The sequence below is a fragment of the Macrotis lagotis genome, chromosome 2 (assembly GCF_037893015.1).
Source record: "Macrotis lagotis isolate mMagLag1 chromosome 2, bilby.v1.9.chrom.fasta, whole genome shotgun sequence".
NCBI lineage: Eukaryota > Metazoa > Chordata > Mammalia > Peramelemorphia > Peramelidae > Macrotis > Macrotis lagotis.
Genome location: NC_133659.1, coordinates 133,209,367 through 133,224,476, shown reverse-complemented (window position 1 = coordinate 133,224,476; position 15,110 = coordinate 133,209,367). Strand labels below are relative to the sequence as shown.

Here is a 15,110-nt window from a genome sequence, read left to right as displayed (position 1 = left end):
TACTAATGGGTACATAAATTTGTCATCTAAAGACAATTCTCCCCAAAAGAAAAATTTTAAAGATACCTTGAAGGCCCCATAAGTCAACAATTAGGGCATTTTTCTGTAAGTAATCCAAGAATTCATGAGATGCATTTAAGGTCACAAAATGGACTGTCTCTTCAATTTTGGCATTCACATTTTTCCAAACAGGCTTTGTGTACAAAGTGATTGGAAGATCATAGACTTTGTAGCTGAAAAAAAGAAACCAGAATAGACATAAAGGCTATAGAAACATTTTCATGAATAAGAACAGTACCACTTTTCAAGATTTATAGCCATATATACTCTAAAATATGTCCTCATGAGATTGCCCACTGGAACATTTCAGAAGCAACTAGAAGTTGCTACCATAATCTCATTAAGGATTCATTGAGGGGCAGCTAGGTGGTACAGTTGGATAGAGCACTAGTCCTGGAGTCAGGAGGACCTGAGTTCAAATCCGGTCTCAAGACACTTAATAATTGCCTAGCTGTGTGACCTTGAGCAAGTTATTTAACCCCATTGCTTTAATAAATAAAAAAAAAAATTTTAAAGGATGCATTGAAACTTGTTATGTATCACTTGAAGAAATCTCCTGTTTGCCTCCTACATGAACTTAAAATGTTACTTTTCCTGCTAGGTTGATGTTTTTAAGTCCTGACATTTTATGATATATAATGAATAAGTCTAGGGATATTAAAGCAAATAAAATGTGTCCCATGTGTTAGATGTTAATGTTCTCTTTTAGTTCGTTAGAAAAATTTACTACTGTGTATATTAGATGATACTGAAAAATGGATAAATAGGCTTTATCATATTTTTCAAAATAATACTAGTATACCATTGCCAGCTAGTTTTCTATGCCACATAAATATCTTGGTGATATTTAGGAGAGATTCTTACTGAACCTAAAATGTGGAGGATCAACTGTTAAATTACATATGATATAATGTGGATGTTGTATGTATATGTATGTGTATATGAATGTTTTAGGCAGTTGAAGAAAAAGCTAGAGAAAATAAAATTGAAAATTGGAGTGACCTTATATTAGGCTATGGGGTTAACAAAGAACATAGTTGCCAGGAACCAGGACAGTACCCAATTTGTATGCCCCTTCTTGCATCTTCCTTGAGCCATTTCACACCGAGACACTGTATAATCTGAATCTGGAAATCAATCCTCTTGCCAAGCAGCTCCAAAGGGTCGATAACCACATCCTCCTCACCGTAGGCCCTGTGAAACAGGAAGGGCCATGCATTGCTCACTGTCGCCGTGAGGCACTCCCACCAGGCCTAGGGTAATGGCTGAGAAAGCTAGTCATCAGAATCTCACCACCAGTTTCCAAACTTTTTGATCCCTGTCTTCGCTCAGCCTAGTACACAGTGCCTGTCATATAATAAATGTAAATTTTCTCCCTAATTACATGTAAAAACAATTTTTTAACATTTGTTGAGTTTGCATTTTATTTTTTACTTTTCCAAAAATAAGTGCCCATTTAAAAAAAATGCACTATCCATGTGTACAGAACCTTCTGAGGGGTGCCTGCTAAAGCTACAAGATGATATTGGGGAGTGGGTCTTGATCAAGATGTGAATTTTGCATGCACAGTTGCTGGTGCAGTTGCATACATTATTCAGTTATAATGGCTTTGAGCTTAAGGGCTATTTTTTTTTGTTTTTTAGGTTTTTGCAAGGCAAATGGGGTTAAGTGGCTTGCCCAAGGCCACACAGCTAGGTAATTATTAAGTGTCTGAGATCAGATTTGAACCCAGGTACTCCTGACTCCAGGGCTGGTGCTTTATCCACTGTGCCACCTAGCCACCCCTTAACGGGCTATGTTGAATGAAAGCTTGTGTAGACATATATCCCACAGGAAGCCCTCATAACTGGCTCTCATAGAAATGGTGGGCACATCAATCATCCACTGGTCACACAATGGCCTTAGCAGGATATTGGGCCTCCACTCTGGAGACAACTGAACCAGATCACTTAACTGACTTTATTTAGTAGAACAAAACAGGTTACTAAAGATAGCCAGAGGCATCAAACATAAGTATCACTAGAAACAGAGTTGGATTGATGGAAAGCAGTTGGTTTGGTGAACTGTTACATTGGTATCCCCAAGATACTTAATGTGCCAGAGGTAGGTCTTAAGCACATTGGAAAGATCTACAATTCATTTTTTTAAATGGAATATATAGGATGACAAAAGATAAGCTGTGCTGTGTACTTTTAGCAAAAATAATGGGTCCACGGATATTTAAGCATATAAATGTATCTGTGTTAGATGTTAGTATCATGTTTGGAGCAGCTAAAGTAGTACAGTACATAGAGCACTAGCCCTGGAATCGGGAGGAACAGAGTTCAAATCCAGCCTCAGACCCTTAATACTTATTTAGCTATATGACCTTGGGCTAATCATTTAACCCTGTCTTGTAAAACAAACAAAAAGAATCATGCTTGCTTGTTATTTTAAAATCTAGCTTTGGGACTGAAGGAGTTCAATTTTTAGTTTCCTAGAATACTGCTGATAGATTGCTACAGCTCTTGGATAATACAGAGCCAGAATCACTGGTGAAATTTTAAGATCATGTGACCACTTTTTTAATTTGAAGAACTGGCCTTTTGTTGTGCAGAAATAAAGGAATACCATAACAATAACATCTTGGATTCATGTGAGCATTTTGGGCTGCCTCTGATAAGAAAATATTGCAGTCCTCGCTGACCTTTCCACCAAAAATGTCAAGTTGGTAAATATATACAATCCTATTGTTTCCTCTGTTGATAAGGAAATACAGTCATAAGCATTACTGGACAGACCCAGAATCATCTAATAAGTTGCTTATAACAAATATTTTTGCTTCTTTGGGGCCGCTAGATGTCATAGTAGATGAAGTGCTTGGCCTGGGGTCTGGAAGCCCTGAGTTCAAAAGTGACTTCAAACACTAGTAGTGTGAGCCTGGGGCAGATCACTTTACCTTTGTTTGCTTCCATTTCTTGTAAAATAAGCTGGAGAAGGAAATAAGTCATTTTATTATCTTTACCTAAAAAGACACAAATGGGTCACAAAGGTTTGGACCTGACTGAAAAAATGACTGAACAACATAGCTCGTGCTCAGTTAAAACATGATTAAATGTGGCTCCAAGTCTAGCATCTTTACCAATAGACCATACTGCCTCCTATGAATTTTCTAAATATAAGATCAGTTTCAGAAGAAGGAAAGAAGACAAAGAAGAAACATACTCTCCTGTGCTGGAACATGGAATTACGTTGATGAGTACAACAGCCTCCTCCAAACCTTCAGAGTTCAAAAGTTCTGCCTGTTCTTCAAGTTTCATGCAATAAGCAAGAGACTGGAGCCAGACATGAGCAGATCCTAAATGAATGGCCTCAATAGGATCCCAGAATGGATCTTGTTCTTGAGCTACACGGATGTCTTCTCCATCCAGAAAGTGCTGATAAATTTCCTCCATTAAGTATTTCCTGTTAATGAACTTGGCTTTAGGCCATATCCACACCTGGAAATGGAAAGGATATTTTAATGATTTTTTTATTTTTTGCTCTTAGGAGCAAACTATTTTTATTCTAACTGAATGAATGTCACATCAGGTAATTAGGACTAGGAGAGATGTTAAGTCATTCAGTTGTGTGGATCATAGTTTTCTTAGCAATGATACTTTGTAAATATTTGTTGAATTCAGTTGAATGAGTCATATATGACAATGGAATGGACTATGAGTTTCCAAAAATCAGTCTATTGCTACAAGGTCTTATGTAGGAAGGATGCTGTGTTGTGATTCAACTTAGTCTCTTCACCCATCTGATGCAATGACAGGCCAGGCTCTGGAGCAGTCTGTGATCAGCAAAGGAAGGTCATAGCCTCCAGAACCATATTTTTGTGTCATTCCCATGATACCCAAACAACTGAAATCACAACCACACTTGGAAATTACTCAACAGTTTGAAACACATCCAAAACACACTGGAAATTAAAAATATCAAGTGTTGACCATCTCAATCTCAGACCATTTCAGCAAATCCTTGGAACAGTCCTGAACTTGAGCAAAATTTCCTGAAGATGATAGTGCACTGCTGCAGCAGAAAATTTATTGGGGAGCTGCAACATTCTATTTGCAAGTTGGAAAAAAGTGTTCAGAAACTTTAGGAGCTCAGTAGTTTAGTTGTGTGTTATAACTTTGTATCTTGTGACCATCATTTGTGCCCATTTTTTCATTTTAAATCTTAACCATTTTTTTTTATTATCACTGCAGTCCTTACTTTCATCGTGATTTTCTTCTTATTTTGTATGTGTGTGAAGGTTTGGTATGAGGTTCTACAACTAAAAAAAAAATTCTGAAAAGGGTCCAAAGAACAGAGATAGAGTTAAAAGTAAGACTAGAGGACTATTCACCTAGAAAGAGAAAACAAGTAGTTTCCTAAGGCCCCAAATATATTAAAGCTATTTATGGATGTGACTAACTTTTCTCCACTAAGGATCAGAATCATAGTTCTAGACTGGAAGAAATCTTAGAAGTCCTTGAGGCCAACCCTCTCATTTTTTAAATGAGCAAACTGAAACACTTGTTCAGGGTTAAAGAATCCCAGAATTAGAGAACTGGTAAGGGGTCTGTCTCATCATCATTTAGCCCAACTCATATTTGAAAAGAATCCCTACAAACTTTCAAATTGACAAAATAGGAAATTGGGTAAAAAGTATTTGCTCCCAGGTAAACATTTTTTGGGGGAATTGTTTTGTTTGTTTGTTTGTAGAGGTGGAGAAAAATGCCTAGCTAGTTTCTTTATTGGTTTCCTCTGATTTCTGGCTTAAACTCATGGTTGTCCTTTTTGCTTATTTTCCAAATGTGTCCCAATGTTCTGTATGTCTATTAAATAGGCCATGGTTCTTTTACCCTTTTGCTTATTTTTTGTGATATAATAGAGGTTAAGTGACCCTTGCCCAGGGTCACCCAGCTAATAAATATAAAGTGTCTGAGATCACATTTGAACTCAGGTACTCCTGACTCCAAGAACATTCACTGTGCCACCTAGCTTCCCTATTCCTTTACCTTTTGAGTAGATTTTTTCAATTTTTCTTTTTTTTGTTACCTAAACTTGTTATTCTTTCAAGTATATCACCCACAAATGAATGTTCATACTTTCCCCATGCAACCAATCTCACCTCCTGAGTCTCTTTGTTGGTCACCTTCACTATCACTTCCTTTTGCAAATCATAACCTTTGGAATCAGATGATGCCAAATTCTTCACTTTTAGCTCCAATTTAAGCCCCTGGAAAAAGAATCACTTTTCAGAAGTCTATTTCTAAGTTCATCAGATTTAAGATTATATTCTCAATCATATTAAACTTTTCCACATGCAGCTAAGAAGTGAACTTTGTCAGTGTGTTGGCCTAGACATTTTATTCCTATTCAAGTGAATTAAAGGAACTGCATATAAACAGATCAAACCCAAATTGGTAGCAAATCATTCATGTTAGCCCAGTAAGGGATACCCATTAGCCGTATGACCTTTAACAACTTCTGGAGTTGTGTTTCTTCTTTGAGACATTCTATTAAATGAATACTAAGGTCTCTTCCAGCTATAAATATATGACTTTAGGATATTATTTTAAAAACATCACTAGTTTTACTTTTTGAGCTTGGATTTCCTATCTTATCCAGGCTGGAATCATAGTGGTTGATTCCACTGCTGATCATTATGGAAATTTGGACCCACCCCTTCTCTGAGCCATTTCACCCATCCTTATGGGCAGCATAGTGGCCTCTCCCTGCCTCCTAGGGTCTCTTGGCCTCACTGCTGCCAGACCACTTAACTTCAAGCTATCTATCAGCCACAGCAGAATCATTCACAGTCTCAGTCTACTGAATCTCTGAAGATTCTATGCCTCTACCAGGGCAGCAGCCATAACCCAGTCTTCATGGAAATTGAGATTTTCAATCTTTTGAGGTGTCTGTTCAGATTTAAAATACTGCTCTGTGCTCAGTTCACACCAGTCCATGTGGTTTTGAGTTGTCTTCTTTTTGAAGAGAAAAAAAAATCTACATGTATCTCATAGAAATACATATTTAGAGGCAGAAAGGGATCTTGGAGGCAAATGAACTCAAAACTGCCTTATTTTATATGTGAGGAGCCTGGCTGATCAAGATTAAGTGATTGGGCCAGGGTCAGGCAGTTAGTTAAAAAGGTAGGATTTGAATTTAGGTCTTCCTAAGCCCATATTGTTTTACCCTCTGTGACACCTAACCCATTCCAGTCATGGGTAGGAGTAATAAATAAAAGGCACACTCCAAAAAGGGCTAACCAAATTAAAAGTACAGGGTATTTGAGGGAAAGTGAAGGGACACTGGCTGGACCAGCATTGTTAAGTTACCTTCTTCAGCTCTTCACTCATTTGATTTGCTTCTGCAACCAAGGGTATCAATTTAATATAATCCTGGAATACAGCCAGAACACTGGGATCAACTTTACCATCTTTATTATTTGTAGCACCTTTTAGGAGACAAATGAAAATTAAGTGAACTTTATTATTTTAATTTTTCAACAGCAGTTTATTTTTTCCCAATAAATGTCAGGACAATTTTTAGCATTTATGTTTAAAAGATTTGAGTTTCAAATTTTTCTCCCTTTTTTCCCCCCCTTCCCTCTTAAAAAATGGTCATCAACTTGATATACATGTACTATCATGTATTAGTCACAGTTGTGAAACAAGAAACATCAAAAGGGAAAAAAATGAAAAAGTGAAAAAATGCTTTGATCTACATACAGAGTTCCTTTGCAGCCCTTTATCTGGACGTGGATAGTATTTTCCTTTGAGTCCTTTGTATTTGTTCTGGATCATTGTGTTGATGAGAAAAGCTGAGTCATTCATAGTTAATCCTCACACATATAATAGTGTATACAATATTTTCCTGGTTCCGCTCATTTCATTTGCATCAGTTCATACTGAAATCTGCCTGTTGTCATTTCTTATAGAACCAAGAGTATTATTTTCCTGAGACATTTGTAAAGTCAAAATCAGCTTTTTTTAAACTTTTTATTTTGAACTTAAACAACAGAAGATCTTTTCCAAATATAAAACAGAACATTAAAAGGCTTCTTTATGAAAATATGAATTTCCCTTGCATAGTATTTGCTTTTTTCAGTCTTTCCTGCTTATTTTTCTTTCTGAAAGTCCTCCTTTTCTCTCTAGTGCATTCAAACAATGTCTTTTTGACCCTCTCTTTTTTTGTCATTACTAATTCACCCATCTTTCCAGTAACAATTATCCTCTAGAAAGAATGTGGGAGGGGGAAATCCCTGTAACAAAAAACATTAGCCTCTGTTCAGGTCAGGGTAGGTAAAATACTATATAATTGGTTGTTTTCATCATAGTGTCAAACAGTATTCTTGTCCTTAACCTATAGAATACAGGATTCTATGAACACTTGTCATTTCTTCTGGCTTAATAACATTTCATTTCACTCATTTGCCACAGTTTGTTCAGCCAGTTGTTTAGGAAGCAAGCAGCAGTAGCCCCTTAGATTCTTTTTTTTTTTTAACTCCCTTAGATTCTAATTCTTTTCTTTCAACCCTTTTCCTTTTTTACATTTATAGGGAGTTTGTTTTGTTTATGGATTTCCTCCCCAGCTTTATCCTTCTTCTTATTTATTCCTTCCATCCCAACTTATTTCCTACAGCAAAATGTGTTCAACCCTCCTTTTGTCTATCACAAATGAGTGAAGTTCGTCTGCCCACTTTTCTAACCACTTCTCTATTTTTGGAGTCTTCTCACAAATTCAGTTAACCAAGTTCATCCCCTATCCCCACCCCCACCTTTCCCCTCTTTTTCTAAACTAGTGCACCCTCTCTGGGTACTGTAGTTTGTCAAAAGCTTTTTCAGCACCTACTGAGATAATTATTTGATTTCCATTGGTTTTGTTATGGATGTGGGTCAGTTATGTTGATAGTTTTCCTAATATTGAACCAATCCTGCATTCCTAGTATAAATCCCATGTAGCATATAATCCTTGTGACATATTGCTGTAATAACTTTACTAATATTTTATTCAAAATTTCTGCATCAATATTCATTAGTAAAATTGGTCTATAATTTTCTTTATGGTTTATCTCTTTCTGGTTTAGCACCAATTGTGTCTCAAAAGGAGTTTTGGAGTATTCCTCTGCCCATTTTTCCAAATAGTTTATTTAGTATAGATTTAATGGTCTTTTAATGTTTGGTAGAATTAACTTGTAAACCTATCCACCTTGAGGAATTTTTGTTAGGGTGTTCATTAATGGTTTGTTTAATTTCCTTTTCTAAAATGGGGTTATTTAGATATTCTGTTTCCTAATTTGTTAATTTGGGTAATTTAATATTCATTGATTCCACTCAGATTATCAGATTTATTGACATATCCTTGGGCAAAATAATTCCTAATTATTGCTTTAATTTTTTCTTGGTGATTTTACTCTTCATTTATTGATACTAGATATTTGACTTTCTTAATTCTTTTAATCAAATTAACCAATGACTTCTCTATCTTACTTTTTTCCATAAAATCAATTTCTAGATTTATCAGTTCAACAGTTTTGTTTTATTTTTTTTAACTTTCTTTTTTACTTTTTGATTTACTGATTAATCTCATCTTTGACTTTCAAGATTTCCAATTTGGTATTTATTTGGGAATTTTTAATTTGTTCTTTGATCTCTTCTTTTCCTTTTTTGTTGATAGGAGAATTTAGAGAAATTAATTTTTCTTAAGTATTGCTTTGGCTACATTCCACACTCTCATGTGCCTCAGCAAAGTCAGGGGAACAGACAGCCTCCAGCTCTGACCACCACTGTGAGTTTCAGCTAGCCCCAGGCAAATAGGCAGCCTCCAGACCAGACCTCCCCATGTGGGGTCTGGGGTGGGGGTGGGGGCCTGGTGTTGGTGTTGGCCTGTTCTACCTCATTGGGGATCAAGATCTACTACTGGTTTGCTAAGCAGGGCTTGCTGCTAGTTTGCTTGGACACTTCTTGTCCCGGATTGCACTCCCATTTTATCTAAGTGAGACAACTTTTCCTGCTAATCTACCAAGTTTCATGGACTGGAAGACTGTTTCACTCCATCTTTTTGCTGGTTCTATTATTCCAGGATTTGTTTTGGAATACTATTTTATAGTTGTTTGGAAGTGAATATGGAAGTCAGGGTGATTTACTGCTTACTCTGCCATTTTGACTCCTAGAAATCAGTGAATTTTGATTTAGCGAGTATTTAGTGTCCAAAAGACTTCATTCATTCATATATTCCAAGAGTTCCTGCCAGGTGAAAGACTCTCTGCTAGGTACTCCCTGAGAGACAAAGATGCCTAAAGTACAGGTCCTGTGTTAAAGTAGTCTACTGTTTAATAGTAATTTTCTGATCAATATACCATATACTGCCCTAGTTTTAATGAAATGAGTAGCTTCTCAATATACAAAACCAATAACTGTCTTTGCCCAAAAAAGTTTACATTCTGATGAGGGGCATAATATTTAAAGAGATAAGAGATAAGTAAATATAAGTCTAAGACAGAGTACTAACTGAGGGGGGATCAGCAAAGGATTCCTCTAAAGTGAGATGAGACAGGAAGGGAGGAAGGGATCAGTAGGGAGGTCATGGCAGGATAGGTATCACTTATGGAAGATGGTATGCTAAGTTCATGGAACAGCAAGTAGCAAGTAGTTGGTGGGGAATATAAAATATGCCTACTTTATTATTCATTACCCCAGAAGGACCAGAGAGAAGCAAAGATAAATCAGATTATTTTGTCAAAGAAAAACATTTGGAGGTAGGAAGAAATTACTTTGAATGATTGAATGATTTATGAATTTTCTTTATCTCTATTACTCATGTCCATGGGTACCACAGTTTTACTGGCAAACTTAATAGTGCCTGTCTTTTATGAAGGAGAGACAACCAACAATGTAATATATAAAAAGTATTGGATTTGGGGGCTGGGATTGGGTGACCTGTCCGGGACCACATGGCCAGGTGGTTGCTAGGTCTTAGGGGTGGTATGTGAGCTCAGGGCCTCGTGGCCCCAGCTGCCCTACAGCACATTTTAGAAGAAGGACAGAGTGAAAGGAGAGTGAAATTATAGTATATGGTAGTGGGGAGGTATGAATGGAAGGAGTTGCGATCAGTAAAGGCAACAGTGGAAAAATATGGAAGTAGCTTTTATGATGGACTTATAAAGAATATGATCCACCTGAGACAGAGCTGGTGGTTTTGGAACACAAACTGAAACACATTTTTTTTTCTCTTTACTTTATTTCTCATGAGGGTCTATATTCTTTGGGAGAAGGGGGTATTATGTTTATTCTTAAAACAAGAATATTTTAGTAATTATAAAAAAAATTTGTACAATAAAAATAAATTTTTAAAAAAGTATTGGATTTGAAGTAAGAATACATGTTCAAATCCTGATGTTCTTAGACTTAACTTTTCAGAGCCTTAGTTTCCTCATCTAAAGAAAGAGAAGTTGGAATCTCACAGCTATGTACCATGTCTCAGAATCATTTTTTAAAAATATATAAAATATACACAGAATTACAAAGAAACTAAAAGTTAATGAAAATAAAGTTGTAATTTTCCCTATCCAAGTTTATATACCCCATGAAATCTAAAGAGCCTATGTATGTAGAATGTATGGCATGCAAATCTACCTCTATTCTAGGAGAGATACACAACAGAGATGACAATTTTTGGGAAAGAGATAAGGACACTTGTAACCTAGGTAATCAAGTCAAGACAGTGCATTGAAAACCATAAAAAAAAAGTGAATTATGCTTACCAAGTTTATCCACACTAACTCCCTCTGCTGCTGCAAGTTCAGACTGAAAAAAGTCATAATCAAACCTGGCCAAATCATCATTGCTACGTTCAGAAGGAAATCCAATGTAGAGGAAGGCACTGTTGGATCCCAAAATAACTCGGTCCTAAGGAAAAGACAATGGATTAAAGGATCTCAACATTCCTCCTGTTATTAAATATCACTGTAATTCTTCCCAGACTTGGAGTGGAAGGAATAGAAATAGGGATATAAGTCCTGATTTTATTGATATAGAGAACTTCTAGATGGGGAAACACCCTTTACCAATGCAAGTTGGTACCTTTCTTGTAATTTATATTCTCATAAGAATTGACTTGAGAACTGAAACATTTAAGTGATCTGTCCAGGGTCACATTGCACATGTGAAAGACAACCTAATGGATAGAGAATTGGTATTAGAGCTAAAAAGAACAGGAAAATAAGAACAATTTCCCCACAAACCAAAAGGATAATGACTAAGGATAGTAAGGCACAGTAGATCAGGTCTCACTTTTTTCAGAGTTTGCCACATAGGCAAAGAATTGGAAATCAAGTAAATGTCCTTCAATTGGGGAATGGCTTAGCAAACTGGTATATGTATGTCATGGAACACTATTGTTCTATTAGAAACCAGGAGAGATGGGAATTCAGGGAAGCCTGGAGGGATTTGCATGAACTGATGCTGAATGAGATAAGCAGAACCAGAAAAACACTGTACACCCTAACAGCAACATGGGGGCGATGATCAACCTTGACGGACTCGCTCATTCCATCAGTGCAACAATCAGGCACAATTTGGAGATATCTGTGATGGAGAACACTATCTGTATCCAGAGAAAGAACTGTGGAGTTTGAACAAAGACCAAGGACTATTATCTTTCATTCAGAAAAATTAACTTATCTTATTGTCTGATCTTGATATCTCTTATGTTTTATGTTTCTTCTTTAAGGATATGATTTCTCTCATCACATTCAATTTGAATCAGTGTATACCATGGAAACAATGTAAAGACTGACAAATTGCCTTCTGTGGGGGGTGGGGGGGAAGTAAGATTAGGGGGAAAATTGTAAAACTCAAAAATAAAGAAAATTTTTTTTAAAAGTTTGCCACAATCTCAGAAGAATCTGTGCTTCTGAAAATAACTTGCATTTGTACAGCACTTAGTTTTACAAAGCACTTTTTAGAATCTCCTACCCTCACACTGTCTTCAGAGATATATCTTGGAGCTGATGCTTCACAAAATTTTTAAGTTGGAAATTTCAAGAGCATCTAATCCAACTTTCCAATTTTACAAGTGAGGAAACAGACCCAGGGAGATGAAGTGATAGAGAGTCCTACAATGAAGTGATAGAAAATGCAGAGCTAGAACTCTAGTCCTCCTCCAAGGCTCTTATTACATCACTGTGTCTGTTTCAATCTTATAATACCATGGAAACTCCTTTTCAAAGGTACCGATTTCCTAATTGCCAAGCCTAATGACCTTTTCTCTGTCCTCATTCTCCTTGACCTCTCTGTAGCCTTTTGCTCTCTATTTCTTCCTCCATACTCTTCTCTCTGGGTTTTTGGACACCACTCTCTCCTGGTTCTATTATCTATCCAACCACTCATTCTCTGTCTCCTTTGCTGGACCCCCTCCAAATCACACCTTCTAACCAGAGGATTTTCTTCAGGACTCTCCTCTCTTCTTCCCCTTTTTCACTTGGTGGCACCTAACTATCCAGGGCAGCTAGGGGTTGCAATGGATAGAGCACTGGCTTTGGATTCAGGAAGATGGGAGTTCAAATTGGCCTTAGACATTTACCACTTACTAGCTATATGACCTTGGGTAAATTACATAACCCTGACAGCCTCACATCCAGGGTCATCTCCAGTTGTCCTGATTCCTATCTGATCACTGGACCCTGATGGCTCCAGAGGAGAAAGTGAGGCTGATGACTTAGCACAGCACCCCCCCCCCCCCATTCATGAGCTTGTCATGGCATCACCTCCTTAATATTGTGGTCTTCTTCAAAAAATGGACAGACATTAAATTAAATACCCTAACTATCCTGTTCCTTCTCTGCTGACCTCCATTCTCATATCTCCAACTGTGTTTCAGACAGCTTTGAACTGAATGTCTAGTAGACATCTGAAACTCAACATGTCCCAAATCAAATCCATTACCTTTTGCCCTAAACCAATCTCCCCTCTACTGTCCCTATTACTATAGAAGGCAACACCATCCTCCCTGTCCCTCAGGTTCACAGTGTAGGTAGGAACCATCCTGGATTCCTGTCTTAACTCTCATCCCACCATATCTAAGCTGTGGCCAGGGCCTGTTGATTTCACCTTTGCAATGTCTCTTCTATGCCCCCTTTTCTTCTCTGATATTGTCCCCACCTTGGCACAGCCCTCATCACCTTGTCTTTGGACTATTGCAATACCTCTGTTGGTGGGTCTCCCTGCCTACCTTAAATCCCCACTCCAGGCCATCCTCCAACCATTAAAGTAATTTTTCCTAAAACAAAGGAATGATCATATCAGCCCAGTTCAGTAAACTTCAGAGGCTTCTTCTTTCCACCAGAATTGAATGTAAATCCTCTGTTGCAAATCCTCAAAGTCCTTCATAACTGAACCCCCCTCCTACTTTTAACAGTCTTACTGCTGCCATATACTCCGATCCAGTGTTGCTGGCTTCCATGAACACCACACACCATATTGTTCCTCTGGAAATTTTCTCTGACTGCTTTTATACTTAAAATGCTCTTTCCTCATTTCCCCCTTCTGGCTTTCCTGGTTTCCTTCAAGCCCCAACTAAAATCCCATCTTCTACAACAGGGCTGTCCAAAACATGGCCTGCCTGTGGGTTTTAATTTTCATGAACAAAAAAAATGAAATAATTTGCATGGAATACATATTAGATTTTTTCATTCCTTCACTAATAATCTGTTTGATATTAATTTTCTTTGGTGTTTTTAAGCAGTATTACAGATAGCACATATCGCAGAGGATTTTCAATTGATTCATGGGATGAATTATGTCTGTACAATGCAGACAAGTCAGTATGCACTTAACTTTATACTGTTGTCGCTTTGTTGTTTTATGTTTGCTTTCACATTTCATGCCTTTGCCTGTCATGTTGATGAAGTGTGTTCCACCACTTTCTAAGAAGTTAAAAGTAACATGACTTTTCATAGTGCTTGCTAAACCTAAGGTAAGACTACAAATTAACTTATATTAGTGTACTGTATTTTTTATTCTGAATGCAGCTCTCAAATAAGTGGAGATGAAGGAAAGACTTAGACCTCATTCACATCAGGTCTACAAATAAGGATGCCCCGACTACTGATACCTCACTCCACCTTTTAAAATATTTTATTTTTTCCCCAATTACATATTAAAAAAATTCTCAACATTTTTAAAAAAAGATTTGAGTTCCAAATTCTATTCTTCCTCCTCTTCCTCCTTTAAATTGCAAGTAATCCTCACATTCCATTTTAATAGTTCCTATAAAATTCATGTTGTACATCTCAAAAGAAGAAAATTAATTCTCATGTGGTTAAGACCGTCCTTGACTAAATACTACAAGATTAATTAATAGATTAAAATACTTTTACAAAATTAAACCCTTGTAGGTTAGTTTGATAGCAAGGGTAAAGATTTAACTTGGGTCAAGAAAATTTAAGTTTCAGTCCCAACTCTGGCACTTATTGGTTGAATGTGTACCCTTCATGAGATGGTCATCACAACTCATTGACTTGCTACTATTTTCATTCTCATGATTCCCATGTTCTATCACTAATATAGGAGTATGTTTGGATTTTTCTTTAGTAGGGAATAAAATTACAAGATTTCTTTTATTTAAATAATTGAGCTCACAGCCCCTGGGTTATTAAATATTTAATAAACTGGAGAAATCTTTTTTCTCATAAAGTTTTTCATTTTCATCTTTTACTACATATCAAAACTTTTAATCTACTAAACTTAAGTACCAAAGTTGCTAGCTAGACAATTCATTAATAATGTAAGCAATAACAAAACATTCATTTACAATGTTATATCTGAGAATGGACACCCTTAGAGTTACTTCTAACTACCACATTTTGATTTCTCATTTCTGAGACACAGACTCATTATTCAGTGTTTCTAGGAAGTACCTCAAATTTCTTAAGCATACTTTTCTTTTCTATTCATAATATGAGGGTAAAATTTAATCCTCTCTTATCAGGCACCATCTAACAGGCTCTCTAGAAGAAGGATTTTAGTATCTCTAGA

At 36.7% G+C, this 15,110-nt stretch overlaps 1 protein-coding gene across 1 annotated transcript in view; it reads right to left on the bottom strand.

Annotated features, from left to right (window-relative positions):
* Positions 1 to 15,110, bottom strand: part of LOC141513221 (kinesin-like protein KIF28) — a 58,916-nt gene that overhangs the window by 1,198 nt on the left and 42,608 nt on the right. Inside the window, 6 exon segments of the mRNA XM_074222843.1 lie at positions 67 to 233; positions 1,120 to 1,254; positions 3,265 to 3,539; positions 5,201 to 5,308; positions 6,411 to 6,529; positions 10,838 to 10,982. Of these exon segments, the coding sequence (XP_074078944.1) occupies positions 67 to 233; positions 1,120 to 1,254; positions 3,265 to 3,539; positions 5,201 to 5,308; positions 6,411 to 6,529; positions 10,838 to 10,982 (949 nt within the window).